Here is an 18,332-nt window from a genome sequence, read left to right on the forward strand (position 1 = left end):
TGCAACGCTGAATGGTCAGTGAGGCGCTGATGAAGCGCCCCTGACTCCGCGGTTAGGGCGTGCAATGTGGTTTGCCTTTACCTGCCATTTTTCAATCGAATGCAATTTCACTCACCTTTTAGTTTGGCTGCAGTCAGCTGTGCACACACGACAGCTTTCACCACTAAGGGCGTTTAGGAACCGTTCGCCTGATTCCACTATGCATTCTGTTAATTTCACACCGCAAATTTATTTTCATGTGCTATTTGGCTGCCATCTTGGATATCGCTTCGCAAGATCTGGGGTGGCCATTTTGCTTTTCTGTCCCCTCTTACAGCTGAGAGTTATGTGGAGTCTAATCCTGTGCCAGACAGTTTACTGTGCTAATTGTTTTAGGGATACTGCCTCCTCAGGATAGGTAGGAGATAAACCTTGGTGAGTGGGTCAGCTGGTCAGGTTATACTTAGGAGCCTGGTCTGTGGTGAGCCCCATCTTTTGATGCTGCTGAGCGGCACAGTTAATTTAGTCTCATTGCAACTCTCCCTAGTGGTCACTGCAGCCAACTTGCCATACGGTGTGCTTATCCACCTAACCAATATTGCAGTGATCATTACCATACTATGAAGGATACACACATTCCCACAGACCTAAAATCGCTGATCGATGCAACTATCGCCGCTTTGGTGGAAAAAGCTTTGTCTAAGGCGTTAACGCTGGGCCATTAGTCGGCCAGACAACATGACAAACACTCAGTGTAAAGAGATGTCAGAAGACCAGAGAAAAAACCCACCTGCCAAAAAGTCAAAGGCAGGGCCTAGCATTCAGTATCTCCATGCAAAGTGTGGAGACGCTGAAAGCCAGTGGAGCACTACTCACTACAGGTGTTACTATGCGCAAATGTAAATACTGCCTTTTCTCTGATTATATTGTAAAGCCAGCAGACACAGGCTATAAACACCAGAACCACTGGTACAATTATAGGGTGAACAAAGCAGCAGAGGTGGTAAAACAAACAAAACTAACCTCTGCTGCAGTTCCATGTTGATGCCTCAGTCTTAGCATATGAGTGCTTGCTCTGGTAACTAAGCGAAGAAATCTATATGTGCGCCCAGCATTTATTCCAGCAGTAATGTTCAGACGCATATGTTGTGCGCACAATATTGTGGTTAACTAATTTGCATACATAACCAGACTTTACCTTGTAAAGCATGTAAATTAAACTAAATGTGGGAGGAAAAAAAAAACCAGCAAAACAAGTTACAGTAAAAGTGAGAAAGTGACAATTTTTCAAGTCACCAGAGGATATTTGCAATAAAATAACCAAAAGGCATATTAAGTGCCAATACAGCTTCAGCTTAATGAAACCGTTTTGGTGTATAGATCATGTCCCTGCAGTCGCACTACTCTGCCATTTAAGAGTTAAAAGGAACACTAGTGTTATGAATACAAACCAATATTTAATACTATAATGCCCCTGTCCCTAGTTCTACAGGTCCACTCCAGTTTGCCATAAAAACATAAGCTCTCCTTTTTCCAGCACTGAGGCTTCCTCAGCGCTGCTAACCTCTCCACTTCCTGTGACAGAGGAGGCTTGGCCTGCTCTGTGATGGTCCAGTCCATTGCTTCTTAAAGTGTCATTGGGCACGTCAAGTGCAATGCACACTGTCAAGCTTCCCCATAGGTATTCAATGCTTTACCTTGGGTTTATGCATCACGCGATACAAGTTTTACTCAGAGAAAGCAGTGGAAGCATCTCTAGTGCTGGTCAGTATGATAGCCACTAGAGGTGGATGTAACCCACAATGTTAATACTGCAGTTAAAAATAAAAATAAATAAATTGCAGGGTTACGAGGACAGGAAAACAACAACCAAATCATTCAATTAAGATTAAGTGTTCTAGGTAACTAATGTTATTTTAAATAAGTTGTTTCTGCAGCCCTAGCCACACCTCTCGCGGCAGTGACTCCGTCAACAAGAAAAAAAAAAAAGTTTAATTTTCAATCAGATGTCACAGCACAGTGTATTTACTTTAGAAGTTCTTATCTCCTGCAAGCTATTAACAGAGCAGGAAATAAGAAATTCAAAATTAAACAGAGCAATAAAGGAAGTTAAAACACTAGATCTCTCTTTAGAGGAAATGTGTAGGTAAGCCGTGCAGGTCACATGGAGGGGAGGTGTCACTAAGGCTGCATAAACAACGTGATTTAACTCCTATATAAGCAGTTAGAGTGGAGATTTATCTATACACCAAAACCAATCTTAAGCTGAAGTTGTTTTGTTGCCCACAGTGCCTCTAAAGGATTACTCCAAGCACCATAACCACTTCAGTTATTTGAAGAGCTAACAGAGCCTGTGCAGCATTTCACTCTAAAAGACGCTGCACATATGGAATCTAACACCTTTGCAGACAGTCAGCTGATGCTCTCAGCGGATGATTGCCATTCCACTTCTCCACAAGCAAAATATTGGCCTACAGCGGAGAACTGGTGCCCAGCTGGTATCCAAATTATGGGGGTAAAACAGCAGGGCCCTCAACACTCTGCTAGTGTGCCTCCAACTTTTCTTCTTGCAAATACTTGTCTATTAGTTCAACGATTTTTGGCACTCTATCAATAATATTCACTACAGCGGCCTGTACTGGTGCGTATGGCTGGAGTAACCCTTTTACTCAATCCTACTACTGGGTTTTAGTAACGTGTTAGTGATCGATAAACAGATAATGTTGAATAACAGAAGTGTTTTATTTCATAACATAAGCAAATGCAAAATCAATAATTTAGGTAAAGCAGTATACCATCTGTAAGAAAGTTAACAGATCTATTAATGGCAGTTTTAATTCAAGATCAAACATGGATCCTAACCAAGTTTAGGATTTACAAAAGAAACTCACAATTGACCAACTGAAAATGTAAAAATAGTTTGGTAGAAAATAATACCCCTCTCAAAAAAGCATATGAAGCAGAAACAAAATAAAAATGTTATTTATTTTACAAATTGTTTCACAAAAGTTCATAAATTCTGACAGCAGGCATCAACGGTACCTGCTTGGCTCTAAAACAGCTCTAAAGCAGACAGCTACCAATAACCGAATACATTTTCATACAAATCCATATGTTTAACCACCACAACCATTTTCATCACTCCCAAAAATCTTTCACAGCTTTAATACAGTTAATGGTTCAAGTGGATGTAGCCATGTTAAATAGATTTCAGAATAACTCCATGAAAAAGAATCTTAAAAAAAAAAATCCTTTTAATAGAGGCCCTGGTGTTCCCCTGTATTTGCATATCTCCAAGCAAGGGTCGATGCACAAATTCTGCCTTTTTTCAGCCATGTCTTGTGCACCAAAGTTTATAGACACTACATTAAACAGGTATTTCAACAACCTTTTAGAAAAGGTTTAGTGATGTTCAAATCTATATCTAGTGCATATACCAAATCCTTTGCCCCTCTTAAGTGCTTTAGTGTCCTGAGATTAACAGAAAATGTGGCAGCATAGTAGTTTCCCGCAGCTGTTATTAGTTTTTCAAGTCCTGCTTCAATAACATTGAGTGTCAATTCACTTATTTAACTGTACGGTACATAGAGCATCTTCAGCATCCATTGTTAAAGATACGATAGCTCCATCATTGAACTCAAAGGATGTACCACCATCCACTACCATACAAGCATCCCAGCAACGTGATCTCACACAGACTCTGCAAAGGGGAAAAAAAAAAAAACACAAACACTGGGTTATTTACTTTAATTCCAAGAAAATACACATCATAAGCCACACAATGTCACCGTTAGTTGCACTGCTCAATTATTCCCAAGCTCATCTACAGAATCAAGTTTCAACTGTAAAGTGAGCGCATGATCACTTTCAAGTGGCTTTATGGATGTGAAATACACAGAGTATTCTAATAAAAATGCATTCAGTAGGATCACATTACTTAAAGGGTCTTAAAACTGACCTCTTTATATGCATGTGTTACTATTTCATCATTACTTTGCACTAGTATAATGGATTGCACCTTATAGGAGACCAGTAACCACGGCAGAAAGCTGGGTTACTAATACACCAGATACAAGTTGGAGAGCGCATGCCAAATGCAGGAATTTAAAGAGTATAGAAAGTTGTTCCAGAAGGCAGACTATGCACCCTTCGCTGTGAGTTTGTAGCCAATAGTTGTGTGATCCTGGAAGCTGGCTCACAGGGGTGTGACACAGCATTCTAAAACAAAATAAATCAAAAATAAAGCCAGTCTACTACACATGTACTAGTAACCATGTGTTTAAGGTCATCTTATATTTTTCAGCTCAGCTAACACTGCCTTCAGTGGCTGAATACAAGAGTCAGGGCCAGTCCTGGAACACTGCGTGAAAGAGAAGCAGGATTAAGCAGGGCAAATATATTCTGTATAAATGTACAAAGCTGCAAAAATATATATATATATTTTTTTTTTCCCCAAGGTGGAAAAAAAAAACAAGCATAAATTGTGTTGGTGCCATTAAAGTCTGGATTTTTTGGGGGTAACCAAAGTCTTTTCAGGAATGTCATGAATTTAGTTTATGGATTATAGTTACATTTTACCACATGACAGGAGGATTCCTATTTTGCATTCATTTCTTTACTTACACTCCAGCAGCAAGTATTCATATAAAGATAAACCAATCAAAACTGAGAAACACAGGATATTAAAGGCTGAGTCCGCCCACATTCCTCCTTTTTCTTTGCTGCTGTTTCAGCAGGATACAGGTAAGAGTGTTTGATTTTACTTCAGCTGTTTATTGTATTTCTGTGGTATCCCTCTGAATCTTGTGGGTATTTCCAGTTACTGTTCCCTCCATACCTGGCTCTCTGCTCTGTTTGGAGTCTATTGCTGGGTCTCAGGCTTGGGCCTCCCTCTTCCTGCAGGCCCTCCTGTCATTTTGCCTTCCACACGCCGCAACCAGCGTTGCAGCGATTGCGGCACTTTGCTCTCTCTACTCTCCCCCTCTGGACAGGCCGGGTTGGAGAGGGGTACTCTCCACTGGTGGTAGGGGCGCTTGCGACCTACTGTTCACCGGAACCTGTTCCCGCTGGGTAAGCGCACATCCGGTGGCGATCTTGTGAGATCTCAAGCTTCACGGCGGCCATCTTGGATATCATTACAGGCCATGCTACGGATGCCTGTCCTTACATATAGCTGGATTTGGACAGTATCCAGGTCTGTGGACTCCACACTCCTGCTTGTCCCTAGGAACATTTGATTCTCAGGTGCTTAATCGCACTGCTGTGATGGTTATGCTTACTACCACATGTACTGCTGTGTGCCTTTTACATTGCTATAATGCTCAGTGATACATGCATAAGCCTGCCATACTTGTAATAGAGGGTACAAAAAACTTGTGAACGTTGGATGATGCTACTGTGACATTGCGGTGGCCTGTCAGTGCAGACTGTCTTTAACAGCTGCGCGCAGGGGTGAGCCCCCTGCAATACTATTGGGATGAGCCCCCGTATGCCCTCTGAATACCTTAACCTGGGCTTCTGTACCGCATGGGACATGACAGGGGTAAATCCTCACATTAGCGGTACCTCTCTCCACTCATTACAGGGCGAGCCCCCATTTTGGTACCTCCTCAGCTTGGGGACTCAGGGATTATCCCCTTTGTGTATTACCAGCCACTCCTTCCGACCGGCTTTTTTCCAAAATGCTGACACAACTACCTACGGATAACAAAAAAGACAGAAAATATGGAACCTAAGGTTCCTAAGTGGAAGAGTTATAAGTGTAAAGGGAGTCCCTACCTTTAATAATCCTAAGGGTATAGGTAAATAAAAAGACAGGAGGGAAGATCTTCCCTCCTGTCTTTTTATTTACCTATACCCTTAGGATTATTAAAGGTAGGGACTCCCTTTACACTTATAACTCTTCCACTTAGGAACCTTAGGTTCCATATTTTCTGTCTTTTTCTAATCATTATCGTGGGTTATTCCCCAGTAGGGAAGAGTTATTAGGGCTTTGTCAACTCTTTATTATTTTACCTACGGATAACAACTCCCCTACTAGGGATAACATGCTTCAAGAGCCGGAGAATGCATTGGGCTCAGAGGCTTCCGCAAAGGACCTCCCGCCCCTTCCCAATAGGCACAAGAAGGGCACCACAGGGCCCCAGCCTAAAAGGAAAGGACCACACAAGCGCTCCTGGCAGCTGGCAACAGCCGAATCACTTTCCCCCCCCCCAATGCCCTCCTCAGACGAGGCTTACCAACCAGAGTCTTGACATCCTGCATGAATGGAGAGCAGAAGATTCCAACTGAGCAAGAGGGATAATGGCAGGATGTGCCACCTTCACTCCAGAGAATCATTCAAAGGTGACTCCTTCTCATCGAAGGGCGATTGACTGTTCCTTGACACCCATGGCAATCCACTCGTCGACCCAAGAACCATCAGACCCCCTTGGACTTCTGAGTGGAGTCTACCGACCCATCTCACCAGATTTGTTCACTTCTATTTCAGGAAACCACTGGACCGGGTTGTAAGGACTTTCATGTGGGCTGAATGTCCCAGGTCCTTGCTCCCGGATAAAATTGCAGTCACACCAGTGTTCGGCGAAACGGTGGTGGTTTTTATGTGCCGGACGGGACGAGACCCTTGATAGGGCATTGAAAAAGGGCTCAAGGCGACGCAAGATAAGCTGCTAGACCTACTAGGTCCATTGGGCAAGATCCTGTACTTCGCGGACCTTGCCATGACCCAAGCGCGATCCGGGAATGGTCCCAGAAGTGCATATGTCTACTGGGTAATACAAACACTGCCCTCCTGCGCATCGACACCAAGTTGATGAACATGGCCTCCAAAGAACTAGGTCCAACGGCCTCCTGTTTGGAGATTCATTTATTGACGAGTTGAAAAAGCATGTGTCATTGTTAAATACCCTTAACAAGGCACAGTCATCGATGCAGCAAGTGTTCCGCCCACCTCAAGGAAGAGGTGTTTTTGGACAGGCTTGTAGGCAGCGGGGCTGGGCCACCAGCCGCTTCTGGTCTATTGGTTCCAGATCCAAGCCACCATCATCGTCCTACCTATTCTCAGCGCCAAGAACTACATCCTTCTATAGAGGCGCGACCAGACCCGGAGGCTCCAGAGGCAGAGGAAGATTTACAACAGGTGGGTCCCTGTATATTTTACCAACCAGATTATTTAACTGCAGGCAGGCTGTCTCTTTTCTTGCAGAACTGGAAAAAAAAATAAAAATCTCCACAGATGCGTGGATTTTTACAGACTGAGGACTTATGTAATCGACGTCATTGCTCCTCCACCCCGGGTTTCTGCGGAACACGATGCACTGAGACCAGATTCGCACTCTGTTCTCTTCAGCAAGATCTTTCTGGCTGAGAAAAAGACCGGAGACTTCTGCCCAGTTATTAACTTGAGACATCTTAATTCCTTTGTAGTTTATAGACACTTCAAAATGGAAGGGATTCAACTGTTGCGAGACCTACTAGAAGGAGTCTGGTTCACCCGGTTAGACCTAAAGTAATGCGTATCTTTCGGGCCTGGTTGAGCCTTCCTGTTGCAGATTTCTACGATTCCGTTGGCAAGGTCTGTCATGCCAGTTCACCCGACTCCCCTTCGGGCTTAGCTCGGCTCCCTGGTGCTTCACGAAGCTCCTGATACCAGTTATGGTTCATCTAAGATCTCATCTATCTAGACGACTTGCCGATTTTCTGGGACTCAGACGAACCTTGCTGTGAACTTCATCGTCAACCAAGAAAAATCGGCGTTGGAACCCACTCAAGTAGTCCAGTTTCTGAGCTTCGAGAAACTCCAAGACTTGTTCTACAACCGCCTCTCAAGAAAATCAAAGCCATTCAGAAGGAGATTTGGAAAGTCCTGTGAAGGGAACAGGATTCCCTATGCCTGTTTGCTCGAGTCGTTGGCCTCCTGTCAGCTTCCATCCAGGCCATGCAGAGACTGAAAGCTCATTACCTGCACTCTGGACTCTCGTACGACTATGAGGTCCCTCTTACTTCCGAAGAACGGTTGGAAGTCCATTTGTGTCTTACCCATATGCAGGCCTGGAACGGGAAAACCTAATTTGGTCCATCATCGGATTTTGTGGTGGAATCGGATGCCAGCCTATGGGGTTGGGGAGCACACTGTGCAGACTCGTCAGCAGAAGGACCCTGGCAAACCGTGGAGACCAGTTTACACATCAATTGCTTGGAACTGATAGAAGGCACCTTCACCATCCGCAGTACGTCCGATTGCTGCATTCTTCGTCGCAGTCCAATATACGCACAGGCTTTATCAGAAGTGACCAAAGACATTTACAGTTTTTGTCTATCCCGCAATATTACACTGACAGCGGAATACCTTCCAGGAATATCGAATTACACAGCGGATTGGTACTCATGCCACTGGAGGGACACTAGCGACTGGAGCCTACATGCAGTCTTCAACAAGCGATTCGAGTGCAGAGGTACAGTGCATCTCGATCTATTCGCATCCCGAACCAACCAGCAACTGCCCAGATCGCGAAGTAGTGGATGCGTTCCTCCAGACTTGGCCTAGGATGTGAGCGTACGCTTTCCCCCCATTCAACATGCAAGCGAGAGTTCTTCACCAAGCCTGGTTTCCAGACCTATTGGAATTGTCCACCGATCACCCTCCACTGTTGCCATTGTTCCCTCTACTTCTGGCTGACCCTTGGAGAGTTTCCCCTTATCCTCCAAGACTGCCTGGAACTCATGACTTGGCCGATTTTAGTGGATTCTAGTCAGTTGTCAGACTATCGCTGACAACTAAAGACTTGTTGTGGGACTCGTTGCCTCCTGGCACTAGACATAGCTGCCTCACGGCATGGAACGGATGGTCTAGCTGGTGTATGGAGAGGGATTCCGATCCCTTTACAGCACCTGTTCCCCTAGTGTTGAATTTTTCTCACCATTTTTCGTTGGGCCAGGCTTATTGCTCCATCAACGTTTCCCGTTCAGCAATTTCAGCTGCCCATGTACTTGTCCAAGGCCTGCCGGTAGGCCAGGACCTGTTGGTTTGTAGACTACTCCAAAATATTCACGTCACTGTGACGTTGAAGTGGTACTACACTTTCTCCGCAATCAGCGTCGAACTTGTCATTACGTCATCTGTCGGCGAAACTCTTACTTTTACTCTGCTTAGTATCGTTCTGTCGGGTGGCGGACGTGCAGGCATTAAACGTGGCTGGTCTATCGTTTACTCCTACAGGGGCTTCATTCTCAATCTCCCGGCGCACTAAGACTGATTCTTCAATGTTTTTGTTACTCCTATTTTCCTTTGGATCCTTAACTATGTGTGGTTAAGACGTTATTACGCTGTCGAGTCTAGTGCCTCGTTATGTCGTTCTCCGACGGGACAGTTGATCATTTTCTACGTACAACCTCACCATGTCTACCATCGATGTCCACCCAGCCAGATGGGTGCGATGGCCATTATCTCTAGCAGGTGTGGAGTCCTGTTTTGGCGCACATTCGGTACATGGCGCAGCGTCGTCGCAGGCTTTTTAGTCAGGAGCGTTGTTAACGGATATCATGCACTCCTCCGACTGGTCATGGGAAGATACCTTCAGGATAATCTACTTTCGTCCTTCTCATGCTTTTGCTCCTCTTCCTTAAGCATTAAAAATGCAAAATAGGAAGCCTCCGGTCATGTGGTAAAATTGTAGACTATGCCAACGTAGTGTACCTATAATCTTAATTTTAGTAATGACAGGAGGCATTTCCCCCCTGTTTTCTCTCTTTATTTCCCACGCTTGGGGTGTATATTTTGCTTATGATTGGGTTTATTTGTGATGTATTAATGTGATAGTCATATGGTTTGGGGGTTATATGTCTTCGTATCCATCTTACATAACGTTAGTTAGGTTACATTTATTATTAAATAACTGTTTTATTATTGAATTTGTGATACATGTCGTTTATGTTGACACAACACCATGGCTCTCGCCTTTCACTTCTTTGTTTTTTTCCAGGGTGAAGCTCATCATTTTCCAAGTTTGATTGTTGCTTCAGTGTCTGCCAGTTTTACAGTTTGAAATTGGTTCCGATGGTTCAGAGGTCCTGTTATGGATTTTATGGTTCATCTATTCGTCTCGCATCAAAGAAAGGAGAAATGTGGGCGGACTCAGCCTTGTATATCCTGTGTTTCCCAGTTTTGATTGGTTTATCTTTACTTAAAACTCCAGCAGCAAGTATTCATATAAAGTAATGCAAAATACTCGCCTCCTGTCATTACTAAAATTAAGATTATAGGTACACTACGTTAACATAATCTTCAATTAACACCAAATGCATTCCTACCTAATTAAAATAGATTTTGCAAGCTTATACGTGCCAGCACTAGAATATGTAATGAGCCAACTACAGCACCATAACCATTACAGTTACTAGTAGTAGTAGTTAAAGCGCTTTGAGTGCAGCCACCCTCAAAATGTGTAGACAGAAAAACAATTGTTTGGATACAGGGGGAGCCCTATTTTCTTTTATCAAACCATGGTCCCTCTGCAGCCATACCCCCAATAACACATACAATTCACCCAACCAAAGGCAGCAAATACTGGGGAAAAAACTGTTCCCATAGCTTGTGGCCAATTGTTGCAGTCCAAGTTGGACATATAATGCAGACATACATTACTGGGGTGGCTGTGAGAGGGGTCTGGGTATTGGAGAAAGATCATTTTTTCTGTATGGGAGGAGTGGGAGTTGCACCAAGGGCCATTGCCATAAAAATCAGATTAAGTGGTTATCATGTCCCTTCAATGCTTAAAGGACCACTATAGGCACCCAGATCACTTCAGCTTAATGAAGTGGACCTGGGTGCCAGGTCCATCTAGTGTTGACCCTGTCTGCTGTAAACATCAGGGATAATCCAGCCTCTAGTGGCTGTCTCATTGACAGCCGCTAGCGGCGCTTCTCACTGTGATTCTCACAGTGAGAAGACGCCAGCGTTCATAGGAAAGAATTGAGAATGCTTTCCTATGGACTGATTGAATGCGCACATGCGAATTCAGCCGATGACGTCAGAAGGAGGAGGAGAGTACCCAGCGCCGAGAAAGCGCTGGAGAAAGGCAAGTGTTTAACCCCTTCCTAATCCTAGAGCCCGGCGGCAGTGGGACCCTGAGGGTGGCGGGGACCTATTAACACTATAGTACCAGGAAAACTAGTTTGTTTTCCTGGCACTATAGTGGTCCTTTAATGGAAGTAGCCTTTTATAGTCTGAGAGCAGATAAAACAAACAGTATAATATCCATGGGAACATAAATACAGATAGCTTTTGATTGACACTTACTTAGAAGTGAACCCACGCTGACTACTACTTGAAAACACCCTATTAGCAATAGGTTCTCGAACACTAAAAAACATCTTTGGCTCCTCAGGGCTATACACGAGAGAGTCATTGTATTTCTTCGTAACTGAAACAAAAACAATGTTTAAGCATAGACATTCTTTACATAAAGGATACACAACCACTATGCTGAATCATATGGTGGAATACTAAAAGCATCTCTACCCCTAATGTTCTCTGTGCAGCATGTGTAGAATTTTGCGGCACTAAAAACTCCATAAATTTTACTTACTCTAAATTAACTTTTCCTTAGTATAGCAGCTGTAAATGTTCTACCCTTAAGTGGACAAGTAGCCTCTAAAATATAAATGTTAATTATGCAATTGCCCATCACACCTTAAATAGCAGATCTGAATTTCTGTAAAAATTATTGGAGCTGTGGAAAAGCCAAATGGAAGGCATTTTAATTATAAATCTATAGTTCTTCCTGCTTCCTGCATTTCCATAAACTTACGGACATACCAATGAGAAGGTAGGTGTCCTTTGCGCCTAAAGTGGCTATATAGTTTCCTCTGTGTAACAGAAGATTGTCTCCATCCAGAACCTTTGATACTAAATAAACTTGTTCATAATCTTTAAATCCAGAACATGACGGAAGGACGTGTCTTGTTTAGCACTACAAATAGTCTTGAGTAGACACCTTGAAATTGTTCTCTTTTTGGAACCTTTTCTAAAACGCCTTTTTGAAGGAGAATATGCGATTCGGCCAGCAGATTCTTCAATTCCCAATTGATGAGACCTAAGAATTGTGGAGGCACATGAAGCCATTCCCTTTCCATATGTCCTTCCATTAGAGTAATTCTTTAATAAATGTATTCAATTCCATCACCTGGAAACCAGAATCAGATAGTGACTCTAGACTGGAGACCTATGACAAAAGAGTGGGATCATTCACCTTATAACAATCTTTGATAGCTCTGTCCTGGACAGATGTAGACACCCCGGATTTAACAGCGGTTTCTTCACAATTTCAAAAAGTTTAGGATAGATTCTTCTCAAACAAGTTGTTTAACCTTTCCAAAAGCTTCCGCCGAGTACTGATTACATATCTCTTTACAAACGTCAGGCAAAGGGGTGGCACATGTTACAGGCTAGGTGTTTAGATTTACAAGACGCCTTCAGTTTTGGAGCAAAAGGAGTAATTTTGTCTGGTTTGTCTATCTTATCTGGAGAAACAGAACTAGGCTTCAAACAAATAACATTTGTTGGAGAAAAATCTACAGACAGAAGCCTTTAAAAGACCACTATAGTGCCAGGAAAACAAACTCGTTTTTTTGTCACTATAGTGCCCTGAGGGTGGCCCCCCAACCTCAGGGTCCCCCTCCCGTCGGGCTAAAGGGGGAGGAAGGGGTTAAGGACCACTATAGTGCTAGGAAAACAAACTTGTTTTCCTGGCACCATAGTGCCTTGAGTGGCCTCAGGGTCCCCCTCCCATCAAGCTGAAGGGGTTAGAATATTACCTTTCTCCAGCGCCGGGCTCCCTCGGCGCTGGGGACTCTCCTCCTCCTTCTGAGGTCATCGGCTGCATGCCAGTCCATAGGAAAGAATTCTCAATGATTTCCTATGGACGCTGGCGTCTTCTCACTGTGAAAAGCGCCTCTAGCGGCTGTCAGACAGCCACTAGAGGCTGGATTAACCCATATGTAAACATAGCAGTTTCTCTGAAACTGCTATGTTTACAACAGGCAGGGTTAACCCTAGATGGACCTGGCACCCAGACCACTTCATTAAGCTGAAGTGGTCTGGGTGCCTATAGTGGTCCTTTAAGGTTAAAAACCAAAGTAATTCCCCACACTAAAGACCTCAGAACCTTGTGGGTGCCTGGTGACATGGTAGGTCTGTACTGACAAGCACCCTTGCTGTCAGACAGGTACTCAACTTTAATAGGCAGTAAAAATCTGACTGATGCTCTTACTGCCCATGCACAAGCGGAACCGATGGGCGGAGAATCCTAGACTGCATGATCACTGGCGTACCTTCCAGGACCGCCTCCCAATTCCTCCGTGCACAAACATCTAATAACAGAGCTCCTGCAAATGCTACGTAATTTTGACTGGCTCCAAGTTAGGAGCTATTAAGTTCACCACCTGGTCAACTATCCAGCTTATTCCATCCAATTAGCAGCCAGCGTACTTCACCATCTAAGCGGTTAAAGTGGTTAGTCCAGAGACACCTGCTCTGCAAGCGGGACAAACTAGAGTAAAATTTGGATTTGATATTTAAGGTATGAAGGGGCCAGTGCTTCCCCACTAGAGAACAAAGTGAAACTAAACAATCCTAGACCGAGTGGCTTTTTTTTTCATCTTTTCAATCCTGCAAAGATTAAAACCCACCCCATAGCACTTTATTAATATGCTACAACATACCAATTTGATGAAAATGCAAAAATGTAGAGTATTTCATGTATATGATTTAAAAGAGCACTTTAGTGTTAGGAAAACAAACATGTATTCATAATGCAACGCTATTTGGATGTGTCTCCCCCTCGTACTTAACCTTTCAGCCCATACACACAACCCTGGCTCAAGATGGATCTCAGCCAATCCAATGCTTCCTTGTAGTGAAGCATTGTGAGGCTAGTGCATACGCATGGTAAATTGTCGAGCTGTGCCAATCAAATGCCATCTATGAGCAGCATTTGATTGAGAGCAGAGTCACAGGAATATATACTCACCCCTCTCAATAAGTTCACTGTCCAAATGGAAGGGTTGATAGCTTTTAGCTGCGGGCAGAGAAAATATGACAAATGAAAGCGCCACCTTTAACCTGGAAGATCAATAAACGATCTTAAATTTTATGGTTTTCAAGTGAACATATTACTTCCAATTGTAGACTATATGTATCTAGTGGCTTTTTGTAAAAAAAAAAGTCAATTATGCTTTCAGATCGGCAACTTTGGCCTAAAATTTTAAATTTACTCTGAATTCTCATTTTAGTGAATAACCTTAAATCTCAAATAATGAGCATAACACTGTTTTAAAATGTATCAAATGGGGCTACAGAAATGCACTGTCTAATCTTCCATTTGGCATTTTTACATTTGTTAAGATCAAAATTCCTATAGCTTGCAATGCACATTGACAGAAATAAAAACACTGAAGCGTTTTGTGCCTGGAGTGTCGTTGTTTGACAGTTTATAAAAGTCCTGATTTCAATAAAAGCACTTTTACAACTGGGGACAGAAACATTCCCCCAATTGTCACTTAGAATGCTACGGAGATTTTTTTCTGCTTCCGTTAGCGTCACAGAGCAGGCAGGTATTCTGGGCTAGAAGTATCTGCCTTCACCTCCTTCTCGATGAGCTATAATAAAGCTCACTGAGAAGCACTGGAAAGCGGCCATTGTGGCTCTATATGCATGTTTTTGTTGGCGGTACAAGGACTAAACAATATAAAAAAAAAAAAAAAAAATTCAACGGACAGTTCCTTTAAGATCAAGGTTTCCCTGGTCCTGGGAGGTGAGGAGACGGTATGGCAGTGTTCTGGTAATTAACTACTCTGGTTGATAAGTTTGGAAATGTACAGATCGTTGCAAGTTTCTATGCTAGCTATGGGAGAAACAGGACTGGGTGACCATTGAAATTAAGGGGTAGTTCTCTTAAAAAAAATAAAGCAGAAGTGTCCTGCTCACCAATGCAAAGTACTTCTTCAACAGACTGTGGCGCAATCTTATTTATGTTGTAGGACCTAGAGGAGATAGAAAGTACATTGATAGTATTTTTATATATTTGACAAAATACAATAAAATGAACTCCATGCATTTCTAGACAAGAACCCAGATTGAAAAATATTTATTAAATAATTTTGATTTAGATAATGTGAAGGGTTTATATTTAGCAGACATAAAATCAATTCTGGTTTAAAACCATGAAAAAGTTAAACACACTGTACTGACTAGACAAACTGAAACACATACCAAAACAGACATTTGGGATCACACTAAAGTTTGTAGGTTAAGTTAGGAAGAGTCGGGGGATCAGGACCAGCAGGAGGACCTTAAAGATAAACAGACAACGGATTTAAATGCATTTTTTATAACACTATTAAATCCTGATCTCCCGAAGTTGCTTTTAATTTTTTTTATCATCTATGTTAACGTCATTAAAATATAAATTAATAAAAATAGTGGTGTGAAACCCATTTTTTTATGGAGGTTGCCAGAATTAAAAAAAATGTTAAAGAAAAGCTATAAACAAGGGAATATTCCAAGTGCATAAAGGTTTGTAAGCATGTACGTAGTGTGGCTATCAATACTCATTAATTAGGAAATGCTAGGTGAAAAATTGAGTTTAAGTCTCTGGGTTCTATAAAGGTTACCCTGATTCATTTTAATGGTGGAGTGTATGTACTAAATACTGAATAGCCACATCTAGGAGTCAATAGCCAGGTTGTGACCAGGTATTTTGACTTAAAACAGAGTACATAAAAGGACATGTTTATATGTTCCAAAAACAAGCAGCATTATATTACATCAAAGAAATGTGTGTTTGCCCAGGTATTGAGACATAGCCAGGCATACATGGACTCAGGACTGTGATGATTTTTTTCTTATAGAAGGAGGAACCTGTAATGATGATCAGTTCTATGCACACACAACATTAATTGAATATTTACCAGGCTTTTGATCCTGTTCCAGTGCAAACATTCAGTCCCGAGCTCTTCTGTTTTTCCCAGGGACCATCATCAACTGAAATCTCATAATAGGAAGCCCTATGGAGCGAGAAGGTAAAACGAGGTTTGCAGGATTTATAGTTCACCCTGAATAAGACAGAACATAAGTGTATATCAGGGGTGCAAGGCACAAAGTGCCATTTAGACGGCACGGTGACACTAGGCACAACTGACGAGTATGACACTTTCCAAATTACCAACATATATATGTGAAATAAACAGGTCTACCCTCAAACCCTACCAATATAGCCATCTTTCTTGCTGCAGTGATTGGGAAAACTTGCACTTAGTTCTTTCATTACCGGGTGTACCACAGGGTGGGGCACTTAGAAGCATATACAAAACAATAAGCTCAAGGGGACCTATTTGATGTGGTCTTCAAAATCAACTGAATTGAAATGCCCGTAATGCTTATTTCACAACTAAACCTTCAATACCTTCAATTAGAAAGCACTAGATACAGCATGGAAATTATCAAACATGCAAATCAATCTTTAGATATAGAGTATGACAAGGCAACTATTGAGACTTGCACACTTCCAGAATCAGAGGCTGAAATTTGTTATTAGTAACCTCTTACTAACCACTGTATGTTTACAGTCACACAAATATATAAAAAAAACAGTGATGCACAACTACACTAAAATGCCAATCCTACAAGTGTTAATCATGCCAACTTTGAAATCTGTTCATCTTGATGCCTTGCAGGTTGAGATGGTCACTATTACTATAAAGCCATTGGTTGACTTGATCTTTCCTGCCCTTCCCTAATTTCTCAGTCACTCTCTTTCCTAGCCCTACCTCCTCTCTTGCAATTGCTCAGGTGACTGAATGAATACTGGTATACCTATCAGTTCTACAAAACCAACTGTTGAGCACAATAAATGAATCAAAGTTTGCTTCAATTTCACAACATATTTATAGCAACCATGGACCTCCTCATTGTAATTTTACTAAATATCTTTAAACTCAAAATTATTCAAATAAATGTCATTCCTTATTGATCCAGGATCAGAGTAGATTTAAACAGCTGCCTCTCTATTTCCCTGAATTTGGTTAACATGCAGGAAACACTCTCAGGGTTACTCAGCACTGGTTCAGGCGCTTTCCCTGCCGACGTCAGCTGGGAGAGACCTAATGCGCATAGATGGCTTTTTAAAAAAAAATCTGCAATTTTGACCCGTTTTTAGCCGAAACAGCATAGGTCCATTTTCGGACGAAAGTTTTGGCGCATCCCTAGCATAAACAAAGACATATTACTCCTAAGTAGCAGAGAATTAAACAGTGAAATGCTGAAGCATGACCGATACACCAAAAACCACTTCACTCAGTTCCACAGTCCCCAAATGTTATTTCCAAGTTTTTTTGTAGTGGCTAGTGTGTGGTGGCATATTTTTTGCAGTTGGTAAGGAGTTACATTCGGTCATAAATTCCTCCAGATTTTGGCATTTTGGATTTTTCCAATTTGAGGCTACAAGACTAGCAGCTATTAAGGAGTGGATGACTAATGCTTTACCATAAAACAGAATGTTACAAAAAAAAAAAATACTTTTTGGGTTCCTGAGGTATGCAGTTATTTAACTAGAGCAGCAATTAATTCACATTTACAGTGGAGAGAATTTTGGCATTCCCACCGTATATGGATTAAAGTGCCTACAAGATGGCATTATCCACACAAGTGATTAATTATTTTGTTATCATCACCATCACCACCATTTATATAGCGCCAATAGATTCCGTAGCACTTTACAATATTATGAGAGGGCGGGATGTAACTATAAATAGGACAATTACAAGAGAACTTACAGGAACAATAGGTTGAAGAGGACCCTGCCCAAACGAGCTTTCAATCTATAGTTACATTTATGTATTCTATTAAGAGATACCAGGAACAATTTATAGAAGAATTAGGGTTCCAAAAGGACCCCAAATGTACAAAAACATGGAAACTTCTGATTTGACAAATGTTGTTGATTCCTTTTCAAGCCGAACATTTTTGGCATGGAACTCAAATAAACCAACTTATATCAACTGAAATATCCACCACATATTTTAACTAAATAAAAGCAAACTTACCTGGATGATAATGATTCACCAATAAACACTTCATTCAGTGCTCTTACTGGCAAAAGATGTGGCCCAGAAGTTATTTCAGAAGCTAAAATTAAATGAAACATTAAAAACTGTAAACTATCTGCGTAGAAGTGAACAAAGCCAGACAAAAAAAATTAAAATAAAACTACATCCTAGCACATTTCAGATTCTTAGGCTCTTATTCATAAAAAAGAGCACGTCACACTGCGTAGCAATTCAAAATTCTTAACCTA

At 42.0% G+C, this 18,332-nt stretch overlaps 1 protein-coding gene across 2 annotated transcripts in view; it reads right to left on the minus strand.

The window, feature by feature from the left end:
* Positions 1-2,948: 2,948 nt before the first annotated feature.
* NADK2 (NAD kinase 2, mitochondrial) overlaps positions 2,949-18,332 on the minus strand; it is a 28,897-nt gene continuing 13,513 nt past the window's right edge. The window contains exons 7-12 of one of the 2 annotated variants that reach the window (XM_063453977.1): positions 18,082-18,163; positions 15,949-16,092; positions 14,966-15,021; positions 14,010-14,057; positions 11,279-11,402; positions 2,949-3,679 (exon numbers count right to left, since the gene is read on the minus strand). In XM_063453977.1, the coding sequence (XP_063310047.1) occupies positions 3,541-3,679; positions 11,279-11,402; positions 14,010-14,057; positions 14,966-15,021; positions 15,949-16,092; positions 18,082-18,163 (593 nt within the window). In that variant the 3' untranslated portion in view covers positions 2,949-3,540. The remainder of the gene's footprint in view (positions 3,680-11,278; positions 11,403-14,009; positions 14,058-14,965; positions 15,022-15,948; positions 16,093-18,081; positions 18,164-18,332) is intronic. The other variant, XM_063453978.1, reaches the window with a different exon arrangement.

This window comes from Pelobates fuscus, chromosome 5 (assembly GCF_036172605.1).
Source record: "Pelobates fuscus isolate aPelFus1 chromosome 5, aPelFus1.pri, whole genome shotgun sequence".
Taxonomy (NCBI): domain Eukaryota; kingdom Metazoa; phylum Chordata; class Amphibia; order Anura; family Pelobatidae; genus Pelobates; species Pelobates fuscus.